Below are 23,084 nucleotides of genomic sequence, written 5' to 3'. Positions count from 1 at the left end.
TGAGCATTTACAGGGTTGTAAGTTATGCAGGGAGAAAAAAGATAAGAAAGAAAAAAAAACACAGGGAAATAAAACACATTCAATCAGCAGTGACAATTATTTATTTAGCAGCCACTGGTTGGAACAGTTTTTTAAATATATTTTAATTGCTAATTATGGTTTCTTCAGGAGAGTGGCCTCAGTCAGAGTTACTCCTCCTTAAAGCTAATCATTAATATTTTAGCCACTCAGCTCAGAAACTGCCTGCAGCTGACCCACCCAATGCTCTGTTTCCACAGTGGACTTTAGCTTCAGCGGCTTACTTGCTATCTCGCTCTGAAACAAATTCCACATTGGTGGGTTAGCTGCACCAATCCCAAAGTCAGCCAGTGCATTTAGCAGACATTTAAGCCCTTCTTTCTCTAAAGATTGAGGCTGGTTCAATAAGCAAAATTCTGCTCTAAGCCACTAAGACAGCTGACAATTTTTCAAAGGAACGACCTATCTTTTCTAAGTTAATTTACACCTTTTATTGGGGGACATAAGTGTTGCCTGAGGCGGGATAGAGAATACAGAAGAGTTTGTTTTCAGTTTCTAATTCCCTGGGTGCTTCTATGTCAACCTTATAACAAATAAGGTCAGCCTCCAGACCCAGGGAGGTCCTGAGGGGAAACAGGCATGAGGGCACTCTGGGGTCCCCGAGAGTATGTTTTGACGGAGCCCTGTCTTCCATGTTTCCAACTTCACATGCTTCTTAAGGAGAATCTAATCCTCACGGGAGAATTTAATCTGTTCATTTGCACGCATCTCATCAGCACCCTGCTTTGTTGAAGACTGTTTGATGTCCCAAGGAAAAGACTTCGAAGTCTTTTAAAGCCTTTTTGATGTGAACCAGAAAATCACGTTTTGTCAAGAGTGCACTCAACTTGAACCTCAAAAGGTTCAGGACTCAGAAACGACCCGGTTCAAGTGGGATTTACTGGGCAAAATCACTTCCTTGTCTTCCCCTGCAAGTCCCTCCTCTAGCCTTTGTGCATATTTTTCTGTACACTCTTGGGCCTTTTTTTCTCTTCCTATTCTCTCTTACACACACACACACACACACACACACACACACACACACACACATTTTGGCAAGAAAACCTTAAGAAAAAGAAAACTGTATCACATCCAAAGAAGTGGTCATGTTCCTTCTAAGGATAAAAGCTGTTTCCAGCTTCCCACTGTCCTCATAGACTCAGAATCTTCACTGCTGGCCCTGGAGGCCTGGGCAGTTCTAGGTGAGGTCAAATGATTTACAGAGCCAAACAGCTCTGATTGTATCCTTAATCGAGGCATTTAACTAGGTACAAGACTAGAGCTCACTGTGCCCCTGGGAGCTTTTGCAGAGAAAACTGGAAACTTGCTTCAGGGAGTAGTTACTTTGTGAAGGAAGCACACACCTTAGGACTTCTCTGTTCAAATGAAGGTACAGGAGATTGACTCCTCCTAAAATCAGGGGAAGAATTTAGCTCAAAGAGATAACCCCCCACTTTCTCTTTCGAAAGCTCTCTCTCTTATTTTTCTTTCCTCTTTAGACTTGAAAATCCAGTTACTCAAAGGTCAGCAAATTTTAGATTGGGGAGACAGCATCTCAGTTGCAAAAAGGTCCAAAGTGACTCTCATAGTTTTAGGAACACCAGATGCTCTGTGACACATCAAAGCTCCATTCCCACACACTCCTGTCTTGCCAACCACAGTTGTTACCACTTACTGAGTTGCTCCCGCATTAGGTACCATGCTATAAACATATTATCTCACTTAATTTGTCCAATAAAACAAAAAGGGAAGTCTGATCATTCCCATTTTGCAGACAAGAAAACCAAGGCTCACTGTTTAAATTACCTGCCCCAAAGTGACATAGCTAAGAAGTGCCAGTGCTGCAGCCAAAGCCCACTCTGTTGGACTCCAAAGCCAGTTATTCTTGGTGTAACACCATGTTACTCAGCATCTGTTCTGTTACAGTTTTGGGTTTGTTTTGTTTTTAAGCCACTTGTGTTTTATAAATTTATTTACTATTTACTGAATGCCGACTATGGGAAAGGCGTTGAGGAAATTTCAAGAAGCATAAGACACTTCCTTCCTCCTACCTCACTGTGACTATTGCAATAGCCTATTATACAGGTTGTCTTTTAACTAACCCTTTCTCTATTTCAATCCCTTATTCACCAGCAGCCAGAGTAATCATTTTATTTTTTTTTCATAGTAATCATTTTAAATAATAAATCACAACATAGTACTTCTCTCTGCTTTAGACACTTTGTGGTTTCCTGATGTATCCAGAATTAAATCCAGACTCCCTGTGATCTAAAAGATTTGCAGAGTGCTGGTCCCTCTCCAGTTCATCCACTGCTCCATCTCCCCCAAATTCACTCCATTCTAACCCTCAGACCTCATGGCTCCTCTGTACCAAGATGCCCTTCTCCCAAACCTTAACGTGGTTGTCACCTGCACATCACTCATATTTCCATTTAAACATCACCTCCAGGGTGATGGAGCACACAGAATCATTTTTTATGACAATCATGTCATAATCAATCATACCAACAATTTTCTTGATTAATTCTTTAGTTTTAACATAAGTGATGAACAATTTTAAAAGAATATCTCATTTTTAAAGATACTCTAATTTACTAAACCATAAACTAGACAAATTAAAATTTGCACAAACCAAGCAAAAATATCACACTTTCAGTTCCTAGTTTGTTTTGCTGTTTCAAAATTAAAACACAAATAACACCACCAAGTAGGTACAAAGAATGGCAGAATTGAAATAATTATTTATTCATCTTTACAATTAAAGTGCCCGCACTTGGAATCCACAACTTACATGCAGGGATATGCAGCTTCACAGGAGTTGAAGAAACTATGCCCTAAGTGTGTTCAACTGATTCTGAACTGTCAGGTGCTCACTTTCAAAGACCAGCCCATCTGCAGATATTAGGAGCCTGCTGTGTAACTGGAAGTTTTTCCAATTCTTCCTTATAGAATACAATGTTTAATAAAGAATAACTAATTTAAAGTAGGCTAATTCGAGACCTACACGTATATGATGAAAATTGAAGAGTAACCACAGCAATTTTTTAGAACTCAGACCAATGAAAGATATTTGGGGGAGAAATACTTTATAACTGACATTGTTTAAAATGGCCAGGACATGATATTAAAGGATATTAAAAGATGGACCAATTTTTAGTTGATTATTGTTTCAAAATTCCTCTACAGACTAAAATATCAGTAGCATCCTGCTCACCTTACTATTACTCTATCACAATGACAAAAAAAAGTACACAGGCTGTGATGTGGGTAAAAACAGGCATTATGGGAACAAAAACTGGACCAAAATATGGGACCATAATGTCCCAGAAGCCAAGCACACGGGGAATTCCAAAAAATGAAGTCATCAGTTGTGTCCAATACTACTTAGGATCCCTCCTCTAAAGTGGTGCTGGGCCAACTGGGATGCAGCCCAGAGAGCTCCCTGTATTATATAGAAAGGAAAAACCAAGTCTGCCTTCCTCTGGCTGGGATATAAATTCATTCAGAGGGAAAATTTCTTCTACATGGTCTTAACCATTTTTTATTATCAGAGGCAGAAAGAGAGATGGGCACAAATCACATTGAGCCCATGGCAGGTTGTGTTTTCTAGACCCTAATCCTGCCAAGAAGGCAGCCACAGTGCCCACCACCTGCCCTTACAGTGAACATAGTGGGAAGAGACCCCCATTAAGCGATGGCTAGGGATGCAGTCTTCTGGCCTATACCTCCTTGGCCATATTGCCAAGTCCAGGGGAAAGAGAGTCTCATAAAAAGGGCCACAAACAAAGCAGGTTCAATGGGATTCGACTTATCCCTCATACCTGATCCTTAAGCAACCATGTCACTCACTTGAAGATGAAGACAGTAGCATGCACTTGACCACCTTTACATCTCTTTTCATGTCCAAACCCCTTTTACTACACCGCTCCTGAACTAGTCTGTACTTTTTGGGTTCATGGAAATAACCATCAGTTAAATTTGTTACAAACTAACTCAGAAGACTAATTTTGTAAACAAACAAAAAAACCAGACACTTTCCCAGCAATTATCTATACATCTCATTCCACTTGATCATTTGGAAGAAACAGAACTGATTACTAATTAGACCTAACACTAGAGGGATCATTCATCAATTCATCTCTCCAAGACTCAATATTTAAATGTTAGGCAATAGGCTTTGCTCATAATATAGTCTTCCAAATTATCTGTTTTAAATAAACTTTCATTTAAAAGTAGTCTTTAGACTTAGATAAAAATTGCAAAGCTAGTCCTCAGATCCTATCATTAACATCGTCTATTATTAGGATGGTACATATGTCATAACTAATAATCCAATATCGAAACATTATTTACTAACTAAAGTCCATATTTTACAGATTTCCCTAGTTTTAACCTATTGTCCTTTTTCCATTTCCAAAACTGCCAAATTATCTTCTTAAAATCACAAACAAGATTTTTAAATTATAAAAGTAGTATATGCACAAGTTAACTACTTAAATACTACAGAGGTGCATAAGATAAAAATGTATTACTTCTACTTTCTATCCTAGTTGTGCTCCCCAAAGGAAACTGTTAACAATTTATGTTATATCCCTGCAGAAGTTTTATATGCATATATAAAGATATGTATATGTATGTATCTTCTTTTTTTATATAAAGCAGTCACGTGTTTCTCTGTACCTTGTTTTACATAAAAGCACATATTGTCCTAACTCATTTTAAAACCACTACCTAGTATTTTATTATATAGATGCATCATAGCTTATTTTACCAATTCCCTATCAGTGCACATTTACGTTGCTTCTGCTTTTTGAAATTATAAAACAATACTATAAGGCATACACAGCTTTATATATTTCACCAAAATATATGTAGGATAAATTCCTATAGTTGAATCCCCTCAAAGGATATTTTCATTTAACTTTTTCATAACTGGATGTTGCCAAATTGCCTCCAAAGAGACTATACCACCCTCCACTCCCAGCTACGTGTTTGGGCCCTGCTTTCCCAGTCTTTCATCAACAACTATGTGCTAATTCTTCATCATTCATGGAAATGCTTCAACTTTTCCAATATCTTCCCATCTCTATCTTTAAGTTTTCTTTCCTTTAGCTTTTTGGTCCCTTTTGGTTTTCTTGCTACCTTCTCTGTGAATATTGTCCCACTACAATTTACACTCATGATTCCCTCCCCTCAATTCTCCGCAACCTCATTTTCCCTGCTCACAAATTTCCCTTGTAGTTTCCCTGTAGCTCAATATGATACAATAAAAAGCAGACACTCTTCCCAGGCACCCCCAACCTGCTGGCCCAGCTGAACTAAAAAAAAAAATTTTTTCTAGGTCAAATATCTGGGTCAAAATATCAGAAGGAATAAATTAATCTTGGTATAAATGGGGAGTGGGGAGGTGGTAACCAAGAAGAATTTTGCATTGTTCTTTTGTTAGAACGGAATCTGTTATTTTTTTTATTCTACATTTCACACCTGGGTTTTCTCTCTTTCAAACAATAGCCCATAATTTTTACTCATTACTCCTTTTTTTGTAGCTAAGATTGGAGTGGAGGCCAAGGTAGGGGTGGAAGGGAAGAATGGAAAAATTCAAGAGTGGCTGGTTGAAAAGCAGCAACAAATGGGCAACAGGGAAAAGGTGAGGGAAGTTCAGTGCAGTTTAGGGGAAAAGCCAGCTTTTTAAGTCCTCTAAGAAAAGTTCCTTATTACTTCATCACCACTCCCTTCATTCCTGACCTGTAAAAATAGAACCACAGGGCAGGAATGGGTTGGAGGGTAGGGCACAGCGCAAGTGGGAATGAAAGTAACTACAAACCCCCACCAGCACCCTCAATTTCTTATCTAGCAAAGCTCTAACCACCCCACCAAGAATCAGCTTAATAGAATAAACCACTTAGGGCTGAGGCTCAGAGAAAGTCAAAGACCCCACAATCTCCTTGCCTATTAAGCTTCTTAGAAGTTAGAATGCTGCTAAAGAAAGTGATATCATGGCCAAGCTACTTAGAAAGAACACAGAGTTGCTAAGTTAGGAAAAGGGAGGCCAATGTGAGCGTTTATGAGCATCTATGGTTAATGAAAGAGGGCGGGGCAGGGGCTGGATACTAGAGTGGGAGCAAAAACAGTCAGTTGTGAGAACTGAGAACTAAGTCTTCAGCTGAGATTGGGAAGAAGATTATTTGTTGACTATCTGCCAGGGGTGAGAATCTTGATAGTGGAAAAAGTCATTTTTCCCCTTTACTATAAAGGCGAAAGTAGCCTTAAGCTTCATGTAAGTAATTAGAAAATAAGAAAATAAAGCAAACTGTAACCGTTTGTTCCTAACTCAAATTTCCCCCTAATTCTAGGCAGTCTTCCATTTCCTTATCTTCTCCCCAGTACAGCAGACAAAGAGCAAATGGGCCACAGCCCTGCCATCTGAGTGGCTGGCAAGTCAGAGGGAAAGAACACAACTAAGCAAGCTCTTTATCCCAAAACAAAGTTTTGGATACCCTTCCCCAGGTAGGAGTTAGATGTAGAATTCTAGTTATTTCTACCCCATGTCTTCTAGGATCATTAAGAAGGGGGATTATTAGCTGAGCATAAGTAGTCCTTGTTCCAGCTGCCCTTTAGTTGGAGTCAAGAAGGACAGACAGCATTACAGGTACCAGGACCTTCAGAGCAATAGGGAATTTTTTCAGAGATAGAAAGTCCTGTCCCACACTGTACACGCCCGTAAGAGATCACAGCTTGCCAGTCACTGACTCACAGATGTAACAGAGAGTGGAGGCCAGGGATGAGCCTGGCTCAAGAGATTGCAAATCTGTGCCCAAGTCCTTGTAACACTGATTACAGCGAAATTTGTGGAAGACTTACTTTGTGCCAGGCAGTGTTCCTCATACTTTTTTTTTTTTTTTTGCATTTTATACTAACTCATTTCATTCTTAAAATAACCCTTGGAGATCGGCAACAGTGCTAGTCCCACTTTACCCTGAGGAAATCGAGGCGCAGTTAGACTAGGTGAGTCCGTCCTATCTCCCAGTTAACCCTTCTTGAACGGCTATGTCTGTCCAGGGCCAAGTACCCCCACGGCGGGCGGGTGACCCCAGAGAGCACTAGGAGGTGGCAGACGTTCACCATCTTCCTCTTTCCCACCAACCTTTGACAAAGTTGGGTTTTTTTTTTTCGATCATAACTAATAAATTCTAGGCAATGGGAACAGAGGTAAGACACAATCTCTACTCAAGGAACTCACAGTGTGGGCAGTGAGAACGGTTTGTGAGAGTGCCAAAATAGACGGTGGTTCAAAATAGTTTGTTGCCACACTACAAAAGACTCCAAAATTTCTTCAAGCATGGACACAAACTGACACACTATGTGAAGGGCTGAGAATGGAGTCTGGCACACAGTGAACAATTACTATTTTATTCTTATTGCCTTAGGAATCTGACCCAGAGGCTTCCCTCTCCTGGGATTTTCCTTCTTCCCTTTGACTCTGGTGCCAGATTGAATGGGTTTGAATCACACCCATGCTATTTCTTGCTTTTGTGGCAGTGGGCACATTGCTTAAACACTCTGTGCCTCAGTTTTCTCATCTGCAAAATGATAACAGTAACAATACCTATCTCACAGCGATTTTGTGAGGATTAAATGTTTACATGTAAAGCACTAAAATAGTGCTTGATGCATAGAAAGTGCTCAAAAGGTGTTAGCTAGTCCTTACTAGGAGAAGGACATTGTTCCTGCCTATGCCCGCAGTCACTTCACTTGCCATAAAAAGACTGAATTTAAATGCATCTGGTATGGTTAGTTTAAGGAGGATAGGAAGTCTCCGGGACTAAATAGGAGGAGAACAGTTCCCCTGGGAAGTTGAAGGAATAACCCTGGAACTTGTTAATTAAGATCTTGTTAATGAATCTGCTTGTTAATGGTCTATTAAATAATCACACAATGAAGTTTACCGCACAAGAAAAGCCTTTTTCAAATGCTTGCTTTTTCCATTCCTCCTGGCCCAGCTCTGACTTCTAAAGCGCTTGCCCATGAGGCAAGCCCTTCCAAAGCCTCCAAATCTGACCTGGCCCTCTTATCCTACTCGCTGGCAGAAAAGGCTATTCTTGCAGCTTAGAAAAGATCTCTAGGGTAGAAAGCTCTCTTCACCTTGATTTTGCCTATCATTCCTTAGGCCAGGCATTATGCCTCTGAGCCAAAACACTTCCCTCCACAAAGAAGGAACTGAGTCACTGGCCCTGGAAACAAAAAAATAAAGGCACTGTGAAATTTGCTAAGAAAGATATAGGGTAAGTTCCTTTCTGTGGGAATCTGGCAAAATGAAATTTCAGCTGGGATTGTCATGTTCTGTGTAAAAGAAAGTAGCCCCCCAACTGACATTCACAACAAGTCTATAGAACTTTTAGGTTTGTCCCAAACCACATAAGAAACCACTTAAGAAAGTAAGGCAGCTTCAAGATGAAACAGCAGGTAGGAGGGCTCCCTCTAGGTTGAACACTCAGGTATTTCATAAACTGTTTGAGTTTCCTAAGACATTCTGCTCTTTAGACAGAAGTTCTTGAAGTAAATATATCTCATAGTGTGTGTGTACATGTGTTGTCTGCACGTGTGTGTTATTTACATGGTTACCCTACAAAACGTGTGTCTTATCGCTTCTGACTCCACAGCCCCATAAGGAAGGGCAAGGGTTCTTCACCACCTCTTACCATGTAAATGAGCTGAAGCTCAGAGATACAAAACAATTTACCCAAAGACACACAGCTAGTAAAAGACAAGCCAGAGCCTCTTGCTCTGCGCTCTCGCCCTATCACTGAGTTAGTCCCAGCAGTAGCACTGCTACTTCTAGTCACCAGTTCCCATTTATAATGTGCCAGGAGGTACCCAGGCCTGTGAGGGATCTTGTGTGGTCCTTCAGACAGTGTCCAAGTGGGCAGAGCCAGCTGGCAATGCTCAGCATTGCTTGAGGAAATGGTGATCCTGGGTTCACTTATTCTCACAACAAATATTTACTGTGCCAAGGTGGTACATGAGGGAAAACATTGGATAGTCATACAAGGAGACAGACATGAGCCCATGGAAGAGGGGCAATTAAGCAAACAATTACAGTACAAAGTGATGGGTGTTTTTTTTTTTTTTAAAGATTTATTTATTTATACAAGCATTGGGTACAGTCAGAAGTGCGGGAGGGTGAGAGAATACACCAGAGCCAGAGTGGAGAGCAGAGCAGGCAGAATGACAAAGTACACTGCTCAAGGGAGCAGTGGGCGGCAGGAGAGGTCTGCGTGCCATGTGGGACCCTCGCCCGGTGGCCAGGGATCAAACCGGCGCTGCAGAGGCTGCGGGCAGCTTCACAACCCAGCACTCAACTGCTGTGCCACCAGGGAGGCCTGATGGATGTTTTTTTAAAAGAGGATAAATATGCTGGGAAAAGGGCACTGCCCCCAATTCCTTTACCAAGGTTGATGAGAGCAGCCACCAGTGTACAGGCACCTGAAACCAGGTGAACCTCAGACCAGGCCCTTATTCAGGGCTCATTTAGCCTGTACCCATTGGCAACTGCCCACAGAAGGGTTAAAGCTTGAAGCAGAGAGTCAAGCTGCAGGTGTTGGTGACTAATTCTGCCACAGAGACTCTTCTAACCCTCCAACCTTGATTTCTTTACAAATGAGCATTTTAGCATAAGAAGCAAGCGTAAGGACTGGGGAAAGGGAGAGAGAAGACTGGCAGAAAAACCCTCTCCAGACCCTTCAGGGCAGTCTAACAGCAGTGAGAAGACGAGCTGGCTAGAGCCCAAGGCGCGCTGAAGTACACACTGGCCTCCCTCACATCTGGCTAAGCACTACGAACCCCTCCACTGGGCCACCTCAAAATTACCATATTGTACCAAGAAAAGGGTAGTCTGAGCGTAGACAGTCAGTGATCAGCAATAAGGAAAGAGAAGGGAAACAACACAAGGAGGGGCAAAGAGGAGAACTAGAGGCTGCTGGACAATACAATGACCCCACCCTCCAGGAGACTGGAGAAAAAGGGTATTGTCAGCAGATCCCACATCTTCACTCCTACCATTCCCAGGCTCCAGGATAGAATTCTAGTCTCCTCTGGACTTGTCTAGCCCTAACTCCTGTTCCTCCAGGGCCAAAGAGACCTTCCTCCTCAGGGATGCTCAGCCTAGATGAGCGATTTCACAAATTTTAAGGAATGTAAGAATCTCCTGCTTGCCAAATATACAGATTTCCAGGCCATGTCCTCTGTGATTCTGAGAATCTGCATTATGAATACACTCTCTACTCACCCCTCCCTGCCTCCTCCCCATCACTACACTGGTGATGAGGAAGCAGGTGGCCCTTAGAGCACATTTTGAGAAACGTGGGGATTACCTCTCCTGAAACCCTAGTGCCCTTATTGTCTGGCGTTTTATACTACTGTTTCTTTTTCATGTATACACCCTAATTACTCACCTTAACCATAGGCCCTCAAGAGGAGGAAGTATCATCTATTTCTTTGACTCCCCGGCAAACAGCATGGGGCAAGAGCTCTACACACAGGAGCTCAGGAAGTGCTGTGGATGTGGAGAGATGACAATGATAAGACATGAGGGGAAGGAAAACCACAACAGGGATGGCAGGATACCGAGGCCCCGGCTAGAAGGAACTGTTTTTAGTATGCCAGCGTGTGCCAACCAGGAACAACGGTTTGTTTTGCCTTCTTTTTTTCTTCAACAGTGTTGGCACTATGCGCCTAACCTCCCTCATGAAAAGCTGAGCCTGGGCAATGCACCTCCCAGGGGAAACTTTGCCAAGAAATCCTGCCAAGAATCCCGGGTGTTGTGTGGTTTTGTTTAATGGTCAAGAAGTTACTCTAGGTCCTAAGACCTATCAGGTCGCTGTGCTGGACAAAGTATAGAGTTGAACACGAACTTTAGCAAAAAGATATGGGCCCTTGGGCCTCCCTGGTGGCGCAAGAGGTTAAGCACCATACTATGAAGCAATCTGCAGCCTCTGCAGCAGGAGTTCAATCCCCGGCCGGCCAGGGAGAAACCCACATGGCGCAGCAGACCTCTCCTGTCTCACCCGCTGCTCCCCTCAGCAGTGTATTTCAGTCAGTCTGCCTGTTCTGTTCCCCACTCTGTCTCTGGTGAATCCTCTCACCTCCTGCATCTCTGGCCTGTACCCCAGCTCTTGTATGCATAAGTAAATAAATCTTTAATAAAAAAAAAAAAGATGTGGGCCCTTGCTCCACCTCACTAAACCTCAGCAGGGTAATGGCTCTTCTTATTCAACAAACATTTCCTACTCCACATGAGGCATGGCTCTGGGTATTCATGGGTTCTAAGACATCATATGTCATCAGAAAGTATTTTATAGTCACTTATCTTTAGAAAGTTACTTTAAAAGCAAGACCCTATAGGATACTAGGCCTCAGACTACATAAGCACCAAATGGACATTGTCAAGAATGCCTGTCTGTGGGATGGAGTACTACCGAGAGTCAAGGTCAGGTCTTAGACTCTGGCAGAGAAAAATTCTATTCTTACTTTATTGTAAGCCATCCTTAACAGCTCTGTAGTTCTTTCTTCCACTCTCAGATGCTGTAGCGGTCCAGAAAAGCAAACTGCCACACTTAGCCCCTTCAAGTGAATAACTCCTTCTTGATTTTCAGATACCAACTTAAAGGTCACTTGCTCCAGAAAATTCTCTCTGACACTTAGACAAGACTAGGAGCTCCTGCTTCCAAGCCCATGGTATCTTATCTATTCCCCTCTGATAGCACAGTTCACAATATCCTGCGATTGCTTGCTAAACTTTAAGCTCTAGAGGGCAGGGACTATCATCTGTCTTGCTCATCATTGCATCCCCAGTATCTAGTACCTCGCTAGAACAATGCAGGTACTCAGTAAATACTAGTTGGATGACTAAATGAATTAATGAGTTCATATACTCTATCAGATGGAAACTGATCATGTGTCATGTACTCTGTCATTTTTACCTTCAATGACACCAATACATACATAAGATGAAGTAGCACTATACCCTCTGTAATTCTACTATTTTATAGAGGTAGAAATGAGGCTCACAGGAACATCCCAATACAGACTCCAGAAGACACCTCCCATGATCAAAAGTGGATGCAATGCTCCAAAGTCAATGAAATGTCATCAAGAGCCCGAGTATCATATAAGCCATAAGCCGCAACGGCAGTGCTATCGCAGACTTGATGATAAGCTCTCTTACAAATTATTCAACTTCTCATAAACTCAGCTTTTTCATGAAGAGTGTTTTAGGCTCTTCAGCAGCAGGTACTCTCTTTAAATATGAAAACATGACAATAAAAAGCTACCCACACTGTAGTGGGAAGTTGGAAGAAGAGGGCAGCATTTATAACGGGGCGTCACTGCGGTTAGAAAAGGGTTAAGCCTACACGTCTGTCTGGGATCTCTTACCCGTAAATCAGCCTTGACTGCTGCTCAGTCTGAATGAAGCCCCACCAGGTTGGCCTGTCAGGAAGGAAGCCCATGCGTCCAGACTTTTGTTGTTCTAAGGATTTTTTTTGTAATTTTACTGCTCAGGAAGGAAGCTGAAGCCTAGGCCCTAACTGCAGCCCTGCTGATTACTTACCTCAGCATGAGCTACTGCCTTTACCTCTCCATCTACCTCTTAGACCCCATCTTGCATTTCTAGAATTCCCTCTTAAACTATGACTTTGGCACTTGGGCCCAAGTCCCAGACTTCCCCCCTTTCTTTAAAACTGAAAATTAATGTTCAGTATTTCCCTTCCTACCTCCCACATACCTTTGTGTCTGTATATGGAAGATTTGGCAATAGAGAAGTGGGTAATCTATAAGCTACAGACATTTGGCCCCCAACAGTAACCTGAACTCCATCTCTTAAATGGAACCATGAAGTAAGAGATAGGGACTGAGGTATCAGACAATGGGCCTCCAATGGCCATTTCTTGCTACATACATATGTGAACAGAAGACTTTTCAAATCTGAGCTACTATATTTTAATAATAGACTCAAATTCAAGGTCCTCAGGCAGAGAGCCAGTCTTCCCCACTCCCATGCTCCTTCTCCCCTCCCCACCCCACTGACATGCAGAGTCATTCTCTGGTATTCCCAAGCCCCATGGGGCTTCTTTCTACAAAGAGAAAAACACTGAGTTTATTTGTGTGCTCAGAGTAATGGACAGCCCTCTTTTACTCCTAGGAGAATGCACACAGACACTATGGAAGGGCCCATCCCCATGCGGCCCAGCCCTCCCCTTCCTCTGCTAATCCCTCCCAGCAGCTCCCCCCCCCCAACCCCCAGCTCAGTCCTGCTGCTGTATTTCTCTCCTGACCTACAAGGCCCCTTCAAGCCCCGTCCTAAGCCTCCCCCAAGCAGAGACAATCCATCATGCTGTAGGACTGTGACACACACAGATGGGGGAAGGTTCACAGATTTCTCTCACATAGGCAAGAGGGTAAAAGTGCCCATATAACTTAAAAATTTAAGGACATACTAGAAACTCTGGGACTTTGAATTCTAATACTAGTCAAATAGCATTATAGCAAATCTGATTATATATCGCCCAAATCTTATCACACAAAAATTCTAATGGCCCATTTATTTCAAACAATATCTGATAATATAAATTTCCAGAATAAGAAAATATGATGAGTTTTAGATTCTCTAACCTGGGCCACTGTCTACATATCTAACCTTACAAGCCCCTTTTTGACTCAGAGACTCCGTATCTTTAATATTACCTTGCTTCTAAATAAAATGAAGGGAGAAAGAGGTCAGAGGGTGACCAGGGCTAATCCTGGTGGATGGATAATAATGAAGGGAGGTGAAGCAGCTGGCTATCACAGAAAAGGGCTCTGAGCTTTTCTCCCTCCCTCTTTCATATTGCCATAAGGCATGAGTGTGTGAAAGCCTCTGATATACACACTAGTTGTTCATGACCCTGTGTTTGGACCGGTACTTCTAACAATGAAGATTACACCTCCAGACTGTCCTTGAAACAATAATAGTCATTGAACATGTATTGAACACTTCTTATGTGAACAGAATGGTCTAAGCATTATATCTATATTTAATCTCATTCAGTCTTTCACAACAATCTTTTAAAGCTATATAATTCCCACTTTACAGATGAGAATTCTGAGACTCAGAGAGGTTAAGTATTTTGCCCAGGGTCACAGAGCAAATAAGCTACAGGATCAGGATTTTACTCCAGAGGCTGAACTCACCACCTTTGATATGAAACACCTTCAAGTTAAGTCAATTTGAGAGGTAAATACAGCATTTATTCCTTTAACACGTATTTATTATGCCAGACTACCCTGGGTTGGTGTAAATCAAACCCAAAAAGGCAAGGTCAAGTGAGAGTAATATAGGATTAGCTGGTACCTAAATGGGAATCATACACCTGAAAATAAAGCAAAGGTCTCTCCAAGGCTGGCCCTTGCCCCCTCCCTACAGTTTGCTGACTGTCTGGCGCTCTAAGATGGATGCAAGGCCGTAAGTCTCAGCCTGCAAATGAATTTCAGTGGAAAAAGACAACCCTCGCCTGGTGAGTCACACTCAGGCTTACTGGGCTTGATTTCTCCTGAGACTGTACCAAGTGGTCCCTTCTATACACGTAGCACTAGACTTTCCGAAAGCTCAGAGCTTGCCAAAAAAGAATGTAATGGATGCAGTGCCATGTCTCCCCACCAAAACACAACTTTCATTTCCTCTGGGTCATCTTCAGTCAGAACACATTCCAAGGAGAAAACCGGTGGTCAAATGTCTGAATTGCTAGGTGGTTAGATGTGCTCCAAGACCCCAACATCACTTGTCTGTTTCCAACTTCAACCAGGATCTAGGTAAGAACTTCCCCACCTCCCCCTGAAATATACATCAAAAGTAGATCATTCTTTATGGACTTCATGACAGGGGGTGTAATGCTGTGGGAAAACATTTGGGAAGGGGAGAGACTCCAATCTTTGGTGTATAGAAACTTAGGAGAGAAAAGCAAATTTTAAATGATTTTTTTTTTCAGTTAAGAAAGTTTTAGTATCACAAATAATCAACAAAATAAGCCTACATTTGAGAAAGGTAAGTTTTTTGTACATATCTCTTGAAAAATTTCTACTGCCTTTGTCACGATCAAAACTCAAAGCGTAAATAAATTCTTCCTTTCTTTCCTTGAACCACTACACCTTTGTCACATATGGCAAACTCGTGAAAACATAAAATTAGAGTATAATCACCATAATCAATTTATTTAATACTCAATACTGAACACTTCAGTGTTACTGGCACCAATACAAAAAAAAATTAAACACTAAAACTAAAATGTGATTAAGATAATAGAAAAGCCTGATCCGTTGGGTTATTCTTGATGGGAATGAATTACTCCTATTTACTTAGCGTCTACCAGGATTACTGATTCAGACCCTATTCGACCGTTTCTCCAGGCCTACACCCATAGTCCCAATGCAGGATCTAAGTAGGTGAAAGTTCTTTTGCAGGAAATTCTCCTTCTTGCCCCAAAGATATTTACTAAGTCCCATCCTGTAGCACACACTTTGAGGTGCAAAGGATAAACACACACTCTGTTCAACCTCAAATGCCACAATTTAAATGGTATTTTTAAACATCTATTAAGGCATTTTAACTGCTCTATAGCAATGTTATCCTTAAGGTTGTAGATCATTTCTCTTTGAGTAGCGTAAAATAGCACTGGGAAATGTTGTTAAAGTGTTGGAAGAGAATACTCAAATCCAAAAAATTGTTATTTCTGTGTTGAAATTCTGGATTTTACGGTCCACGGCAAATCCCGAATATAGATAAAGAATACCTTCCACTATGTGTTTTGCTATTTATTCACCAAATGGATGTGATTAATAAGTTAAAAATATGAAAAAAATTATAATAATATAACTCCATTAAATGTATTATCACTCCAAGTCCCGAGTATTTACAAAGAATACTGTTCAGCAGTGCTAATATTTATTAACCAGAAAGATACAGTTAAGGAGAGCTGAAAACAAGAAAAACTAATACAAAAATAAAATTCTATTTTTCCAGCTTCCTCTTCCCTGCCTAATGAGGAAAGGGGGTGGGGAGGGAGAGCAACTTTTGTTATTTGGATACAATGTGTGTTTTTTGTTTTCAAACAGAAAAGGACCACCAAATAATCAACCTGGGGTCGCTGACCGGAAGGCAGCCCCGGAAAACTTCCCGTGGGAAGAGTTCCAGAAATCGCCGGGACTTTAACGAGCCCCGCTGTGCTGGCTGCGAGCCCCAGACGGTCAGAGCGGCCGCGACTCGCCTGCTCCGAATACCAGCCGTCCTGCCGACTCAGGAACCTCGGGACTTGGGAGACATCCCCTGGAAGGTTTTCCAGATTTGAAAAGCAAGAAAGTATTTCTAACCCAACAGGAGTTACCCCAGAGTCCCCGGGTGCCGAGCTGGCTGCAGCTGCCCGCGCGCGCACGTCCATCCTCCCGCCTCCCCCACGCGCCCTCCCCGCAGTGCGCCCCTGGCCCGCCAGCCCAGCCCGCGTCCACCTGCACCTCCCACCCTGGCCCCCAGCGCGCTGACATCCGTGTGGGCGTGCCCCCTCCGGGCCACCCCCATCCCTCCACCCCTTCCCCACACTCCGCCTGCGGCTCAGCCGGGACAGAAGACGGCCAAGGCTCAGTCCCGCGCAGACCCGGGGGCGCGGGCCTTGGCAGACGGGGCGGGGCTGGGCACCTGGTCGGTGGTGCCCGGGTTCAAGGCTGCGGATGGGCTGGCGACAAAGGGCTCGCCCGGCCCCGGGGCAGCGCCCGGAGTTCTCCCGCGGCCCCCGAGTGCGGCCGGGCGACGGCTAGGTCACCCACATTCCTGAAACCACTCGAAGCCGCGTCAGTGGTGGAGGCCCGGGCGGTGGCGGCGACGGTGTCCTTGCCTAGCGAGCCGGCGGGGCCCCTCTGCCGTCCTTCCTCCCCGGCCCGCAGCCCCGCGCCTCTGCGCCCCCTCCCCCAAACGATCAATTACCAGCCACCCTTCTGCCGGGGCGCGAGGGGCTGGCTGGCGGCCGCGAGGAAACGGCAGCCCGGATCACTTCTGCATGACAATTGATGGGAGGGAGGGCGCGAGGCGCGGAGGGAGGACGGCTGCGGTGTCCGTTTTCTCACCATGGTGATTAGGCATTCCGGCCGTGCGAGGAGGCAGCCGCCGACCAGAGCGGCGCGTCGTGGAGCGGGGACGGGAGAGCGAGAGCGGGAGCGAGCCCAGCCGCCCGGCGGGCGGGCGAGCGGCGCGCCGAGCCAAGCCAAGCCAGGCCAGATGGCTCTGCAGCCATCAGGGACTGCTCCCGTCCAGCCCGGCCCCACTTTAGCTGTGCAAACATTTCTTTATCCCAACAAGACAATTAAACCCAGCAGCATGAAAAGGAGTCTCCATGACTGTGTTGGGAGTGAAGAACCAGAAACCACCACACACATCACAGGAGTTCTTCCCGGCAGCCCCCAGCCAGGGAAGAGAACGGGGACACCAGGGGAGCCCCAGGGCAGCTCACAAACAACAGGCCTAGGCAGTCAGTCCAGGGAAAACCATCCGAACCATCTCCTCTGGTGATGTGCTCTTTCAGGGTAGTCAATGCAGGAGTTGAGCCTGGTGACCTGAGAACTGCCCCCCAAACATCCTCCCAGCAAGAGCAATTCTCTTAATGACACCCCAGTCCAGAGCTCTTGGGAGGTCTATTCCCCCCAAGACCACTCCCAAGGTGTAACCAGCCTCCTCTTTCCTGGCTGTCCTGGGCCTGTGTGGGCTCTGTTGATTTGATTCCCAGGAACTTGCTTCTTCAGTGACACTTGCCTTTATAAAGACACATCCCAGAGTGTGTCTCTGGGACACAAAATACCATCTCCTACTCAGGGCTTTGGGGATCTGAGAATGACTTTTCAAATGCATCAAAAATGAGAGCAAAGTAGGACATCCAGGAGCTGCTGTGAGCCAGGCAGTTTCTTGCCCACCTGTGAATCTGCCAGGCCATAGAGAAAGGGCAAGGGACCAGGGCCACTTTGCTCAGTGCCCAGTGCCCAACCCTGAGGTGAGCCAGAAGGCAGGGCCAGTCATCACTTCACAAGGGCAATTCTGGTCCCTCTCAGCCCTCAGCCAGGCATGCAGACTGGCCAACTCCAATTCGGGCTGACCACTCAGCCTGGCAGATCAGACTGGCAGGCTGGCCAAAGACTGTCACCCAGGCAGGAATCTGGGTATAGGGGGTGGCCTCAAGAGAATCAAGGAATGCACGTGATAAGAGCCATGGTGCTAAGGGGTAATAAATGTACAGGTTCTAGCACAAGGCAGCAGACAATACTTATCTTCCCTTTTGTTGTAAAGTTACTTAATGAGGAAATGTTTATTTTAAAAGCCCTGGGAAACATATCTGTAGACATTTCATATGTAAGACACACGTGGATTATTTGTAATTGGTCCATAAATTTTAGCATCATTTCCCTGGACAAGGAGCCTTGGAGACTGGTTCAGGGAATGACAATAAACAGAAGTTACCTCAGTCCCCTTCCTGGGGAATTATGCAGCCTCCATGGAACCACTTCTCACAAAAACAGTTCTCCCCTTTTCCAGGGCATACAAGTCAGTCCTGCAGAATAAAGGCTTCTTTTTTCCCCACAAAACCCAACACCTACCTCAAGAATCACCTGTGATGCCAAATAGATGAACAGGCAAGCAAACAGGAATCATCTACTAGGAGAGACAACACTTTACCCAAAAAGCCACAATTCCTTCTACAAAAATATACATTTAATTACGCAAGAAATCCTGTCTATGGGGACCCAGACTTAAGGAAAGGACATGTGTGCAGTATACCATGTCTGCAAATGCTCTCACATGTGGACATATCTGCATATGGATGCAGTGTGTAAGCAGGAGGTGGCTGCGACAGTAAAAACTGTCAGTGTTTCCATTGTAAAACTGATTTTTTCATTGAACTAAAACTCAGCCATAAAACTTCTAGTCTAAGTAAGGGAGGGACACACACACACACACACACACACACACGTACGGACCCCCTTCTTAACAAAACCCTAATGCTAAATGCTTATTCAGGAGTTTTACTATTGTATTTAATTGAGACACTTTCTCTGCATTTTATGAAAAAAATTTTATTGATATGAAGAATACTGAAATATGAGCTAATCATATCAGAAATTAACTCAAAAATTTAAGAATAAAACCCTTAAAATACAGATGGTTAATTTTGGCAATCTGACCAAAAGGTACTGTATCCTATTTCTTAGGTCTTGTGAACACTTCTCTCTCCTCCCCTCCACCCCCTCACTGCCCCATCTGCCCTTAAAGCTCTCCCTTTGGAAGCAGTCTTGTATCCTGTCACTCGATTATCTGAGAAATATTACTTATTTCAAAACGGTTCTGTAGGGAGGACCTGAAAGGCATCTAGTGGGAATAATCAGGCCTTCTAACGGCCCTTAAATATGTATTTACATAAAACAGACCATAAATATTCCGACACATGTCGGCATATGACAAGAGCCAAGGAAACTGCTGCGGACTTTGTCACAGCGCCTCTTAAGCCCTTCCCTACAGAAAAATGTCTCTTCTGCCTTCCAAACTCGAAAGCAAAAGTGCAAGTGCAACCCACTCGGTACAGCCTCGTGAAGTCTGTACCCTAGCGAAGAAGAGGAAAGGAGAAAAGGCCACAGATACAGGGTTATCACAGGGTAACAGTCTCCTCTTCACTCAGCACCTTTGTTTCTTGTAAAAGATTAGTCATAAATAAAACTCTAGGTGATAATGTGGGTGTACAAATACCCTAGATACACAGATACATCTATAGGTTTGATGTTTGCTTAAGAGAAAAAAGAGAACACAAGGTACTGTTGAAAGGAAGAATTTTTAAACAAATAATAAAAGGGGAAAGGGCTCCAATTTATATAACACTACAATCTAAAATAAAGAAGTTTCCCCACCCTTCTGATCAGAATCTCATTAATTTCAAGGTCAGAATTCCATTTCACTTTGGGAGACAGACTCATTTAATTTTTCTCCACCCAGGCGTATTCCTGTGTGAGGGATCCATCTCCATGGGGGATGGCACCACCACACAATGCAAACCAGGCAAACAGAAGAGTTATAGCTTTGACACTCGGGAGGGAATGGATATCCGCATCTATGAGTTCTCACTTGACTAACAAGCTTCCTCCTGCTTTGGGTGTCTGATACCGGTTTGGGTTAAAAAGATAAAAAAAAAAAATGGAGAAAAGCTGGATTTGTTAGGAGAGAAGAAAGAAATCTTGATTTCCAGGTGTTACTTTGTGGCACATTCATTTTGAGAGGAGTGCATTTTCAACTGATATTTGGAGGGAAAGATGGGGCAGAATCTGTCACACCCTAACCCAGGGCAGTTTAGCCAGAGGTCAGATTGTAGCAGGCCTCGATCACTTGCACAAACAAATGAAAATGAAAATGAAAATAAAATAAAATAAATGAGACCAACATGACGCCAATCCCTGTTCAGCTGTTATATCCGAAAAGCAGCACCGTAACACACACGTCAGCTGTACAAAGAGGGAAAAAAGTGGAAAAGGAGCTAAACCAGAAGTGAGAGAGCAGGCGGCTGTGGGGCTGTCATACAGCAGCCTTCTCCCTTAAGTGGGGAGGTCTCGGGCTTACAGATGCTGACATAAAAGACACACTTGCAACATATTTCAAAACCAAAGAGCGATGGATTTACAAGGCAGGTTGATTTTATGATGACTTTTATTGAAAAGGTACGCTGGGTTTAGGCAGATGCCTTTTAGCGCAGGAAAGTTAACACAGTGCCTAATTCAAGGAGACAGCCTGAGGAAGCAGTGCCGACAGGGGAGAGAGCTGCAATGTCTCTATTACTCTCCTCGGCATCATAAAGAGAAGAGAAAAAAAAATGATATTCGTGTTGGTGATTATAGAGAGGACAGGAGCACAAAAAATAGAGAAGAGGGGAAAGCAAACCTCAGATGTAGTTTTCTTAAGAAAACAGAATGAAGTAAATCTTAGAACAAAGGATTGGGTGGGAAAACACCCTCAGTTCATAAACTCTCAGCAGGCTTGAAGAACACTGCTCTGCTTAACCACAGCCAAGAAGCTACAAAACACAATTAGTTTTTGGTGATACGAGAAGAGAAGGTTGCAGGGTTCAGCACTCCTAGTTTGTAAGTTCCAAATAAAGGTTTAGTTCCAACAATTAGTGAGTGTAGCCCATGCCCAACAAGGCACTTGGAGAACATGAGAAAGCGGTTCCATAAACAGAAATTAATAATAGTTGTGAACATCAAATATGGAGCAGTCACACAGGTCAACCGTGTCTAGTCCTAAAAGTGAGCCCCAGGATAAGCATCCAGCAAACCTGTTAAATCCCAAGAGAAGCCAGCTTTCTAGCCTTGCGATCACAGGACAACACAGCTGTTTGAAATGCTTTATGGTGATTGACGACACCTTTGTCCTTCTCTGAAAAATAGCCTGATGTGGACAAGGAGGACTGAGAGTTGTGAAAATAAAATCACGTGGCGACTGCTGCATGTGATACAATGAAAAAGCTAAAAATAATACTGAGATCAGAGAAACATAATGAGGATAGCAAAGAGAGGAGGGAGGGACGAGTTTCTTCAGGGCTATACCCCCCCTCCCCCCAGTCTCCAGGAGCCTAACACTATCTAATGAAATGATACTCACTCTAGTACATCTACGGCACCCCTCTTCACTCCAGAGTCCCCAGAGAATAAGTCAGTCATGCCCTGGAGAGAAAGGCAGTATGAGGCCAGCTTGCCTCTGGCTACCTTAGAAATCCCTTTCCCACAAGAACTACCAATGCACACTGACGGGAGACAAGTGAACGTTAGCACTGTACAGCTATTGAATGGGAAGTAGTTGGTCCTTCCCATCACCAGCAGCATGAAAAACACCACCGACCTGTTGAACACTACTGGAAGGCAGGGCTTACTGGGAGCAAGGGAGGGCTGGCACCCGAGTACTTACATCTGTCATTCCGATCCTCTGGGCTAGATGATGCTTCCCGATCCGAAATGAGACCAGAGACAGCAAAAATCTTCTTCCCAGTGTCGTCAACCTTAAGTGAACCGGGGGAGCTAGATGGCAGCTGTGTCCCAAAGTCATATTCCTTGCCATCTGCATCTGAGAAGCGCAAGTGGGGAGACTCTGTGTCATGGCAGTTCTTAAGTCTCTTGGCTGGTGTAAAGGCTGACTGGTAGCTCTCCCGGTCCTCAGTGGAAGCAAATGGACGGAAAGCCCCCACACCACTATGATTCAGCATACTGATTGGGGTGCAATCTAGATTTGGGGGGGCAAACTGAGGGTGGAGGTGTAGTAAAGAAGGGGGGAATTCACGATTGGCAAAAGTGCCTGGCACCCCACCTTGCCGATGGTACATAGAGGCAAAGGTGTAGGAGCCATTGGTGAATGGGATATGCACGTCCTTGTCTACTGAGACAGGTACACCGAAGGGTCGAGGCTGCTGACAAGGGATGGAAGCATCACGGCTGGCCTCAGCCGTGGACGCCAGGACCATCAGGGCTGGGGATGCCAGTGGATTGGGGAGGTAGGATGAGTTCTCCATCTTGAACGCTGCCCGGTGTAAGTCCATCGGAGTCTCTGTCTATGGCCGGCGTCACACAAGAAACAGTCTCGCCCGGGAGGGAGGCCGAGTGGCACCTTGGATCAGGGCAGGGAATATTACTGGGGAATCATCCCTTTCTAAGACCTGTGGAAACAGCAAGGAGAAAAAAGAGAGGGGGGAGGACAGTCAGGGGGGAGGAAAAGGGAAACCCCAAGTGATCGAAACACCATCCTTCTGGCTTACAGATGCTCGGGCAGGAGACACCACAGGCTTTAGGAGCCAGTGGGCAGCAGCATCAGACCGTTTTCATTCAGGAAAATCAATAGACAACTTACTGTGATGTACGCGTAGCTGACTTTGGTCCCTACACGTTCCGGGTGAAATGCGCCTGAGCCCAGCAAAGGAAAAAAAATCATAAAA

The 23,084-nt window shown here is 44.2% G+C and overlaps 1 protein-coding gene across 3 annotated transcripts in view; it reads right to left on the bottom strand.

Moving 5' to 3' along the window:
• Window positions 1-22,691, bottom strand: part of RNF220 (ring finger protein 220) — a gene marked incomplete at both ends in the record, with an annotated part of 207,720 nt that extends 185,029 nt beyond the window's left edge. For 2 of the 3 annotated variants that reach the window (XM_084243906.1, XM_084243908.1), the window contains one exon: window positions 22,067-22,691. In XM_084243906.1, the coding sequence (XP_084100032.1) occupies window positions 22,067-22,691 (625 nt within the window). Of the gene's footprint in view, window positions 1-22,054 lie in introns of all 3 variants that reach the window. The other variant, XM_084243907.1, reaches the window with a different exon arrangement.
• Window positions 22,692-23,084: the final 393 nt, after the last annotated feature.

Source organism: Talpa europaea (genome assembly GCF_964194135.1).
Source record: "Talpa europaea genome assembly, chromosome: 9".
Classification (NCBI taxonomy): domain Eukaryota; kingdom Metazoa; phylum Chordata; class Mammalia; order Eulipotyphla; family Talpidae; genus Talpa; species Talpa europaea.
This window is presented reverse-complemented; position numbering and strand designations above follow the sequence as displayed.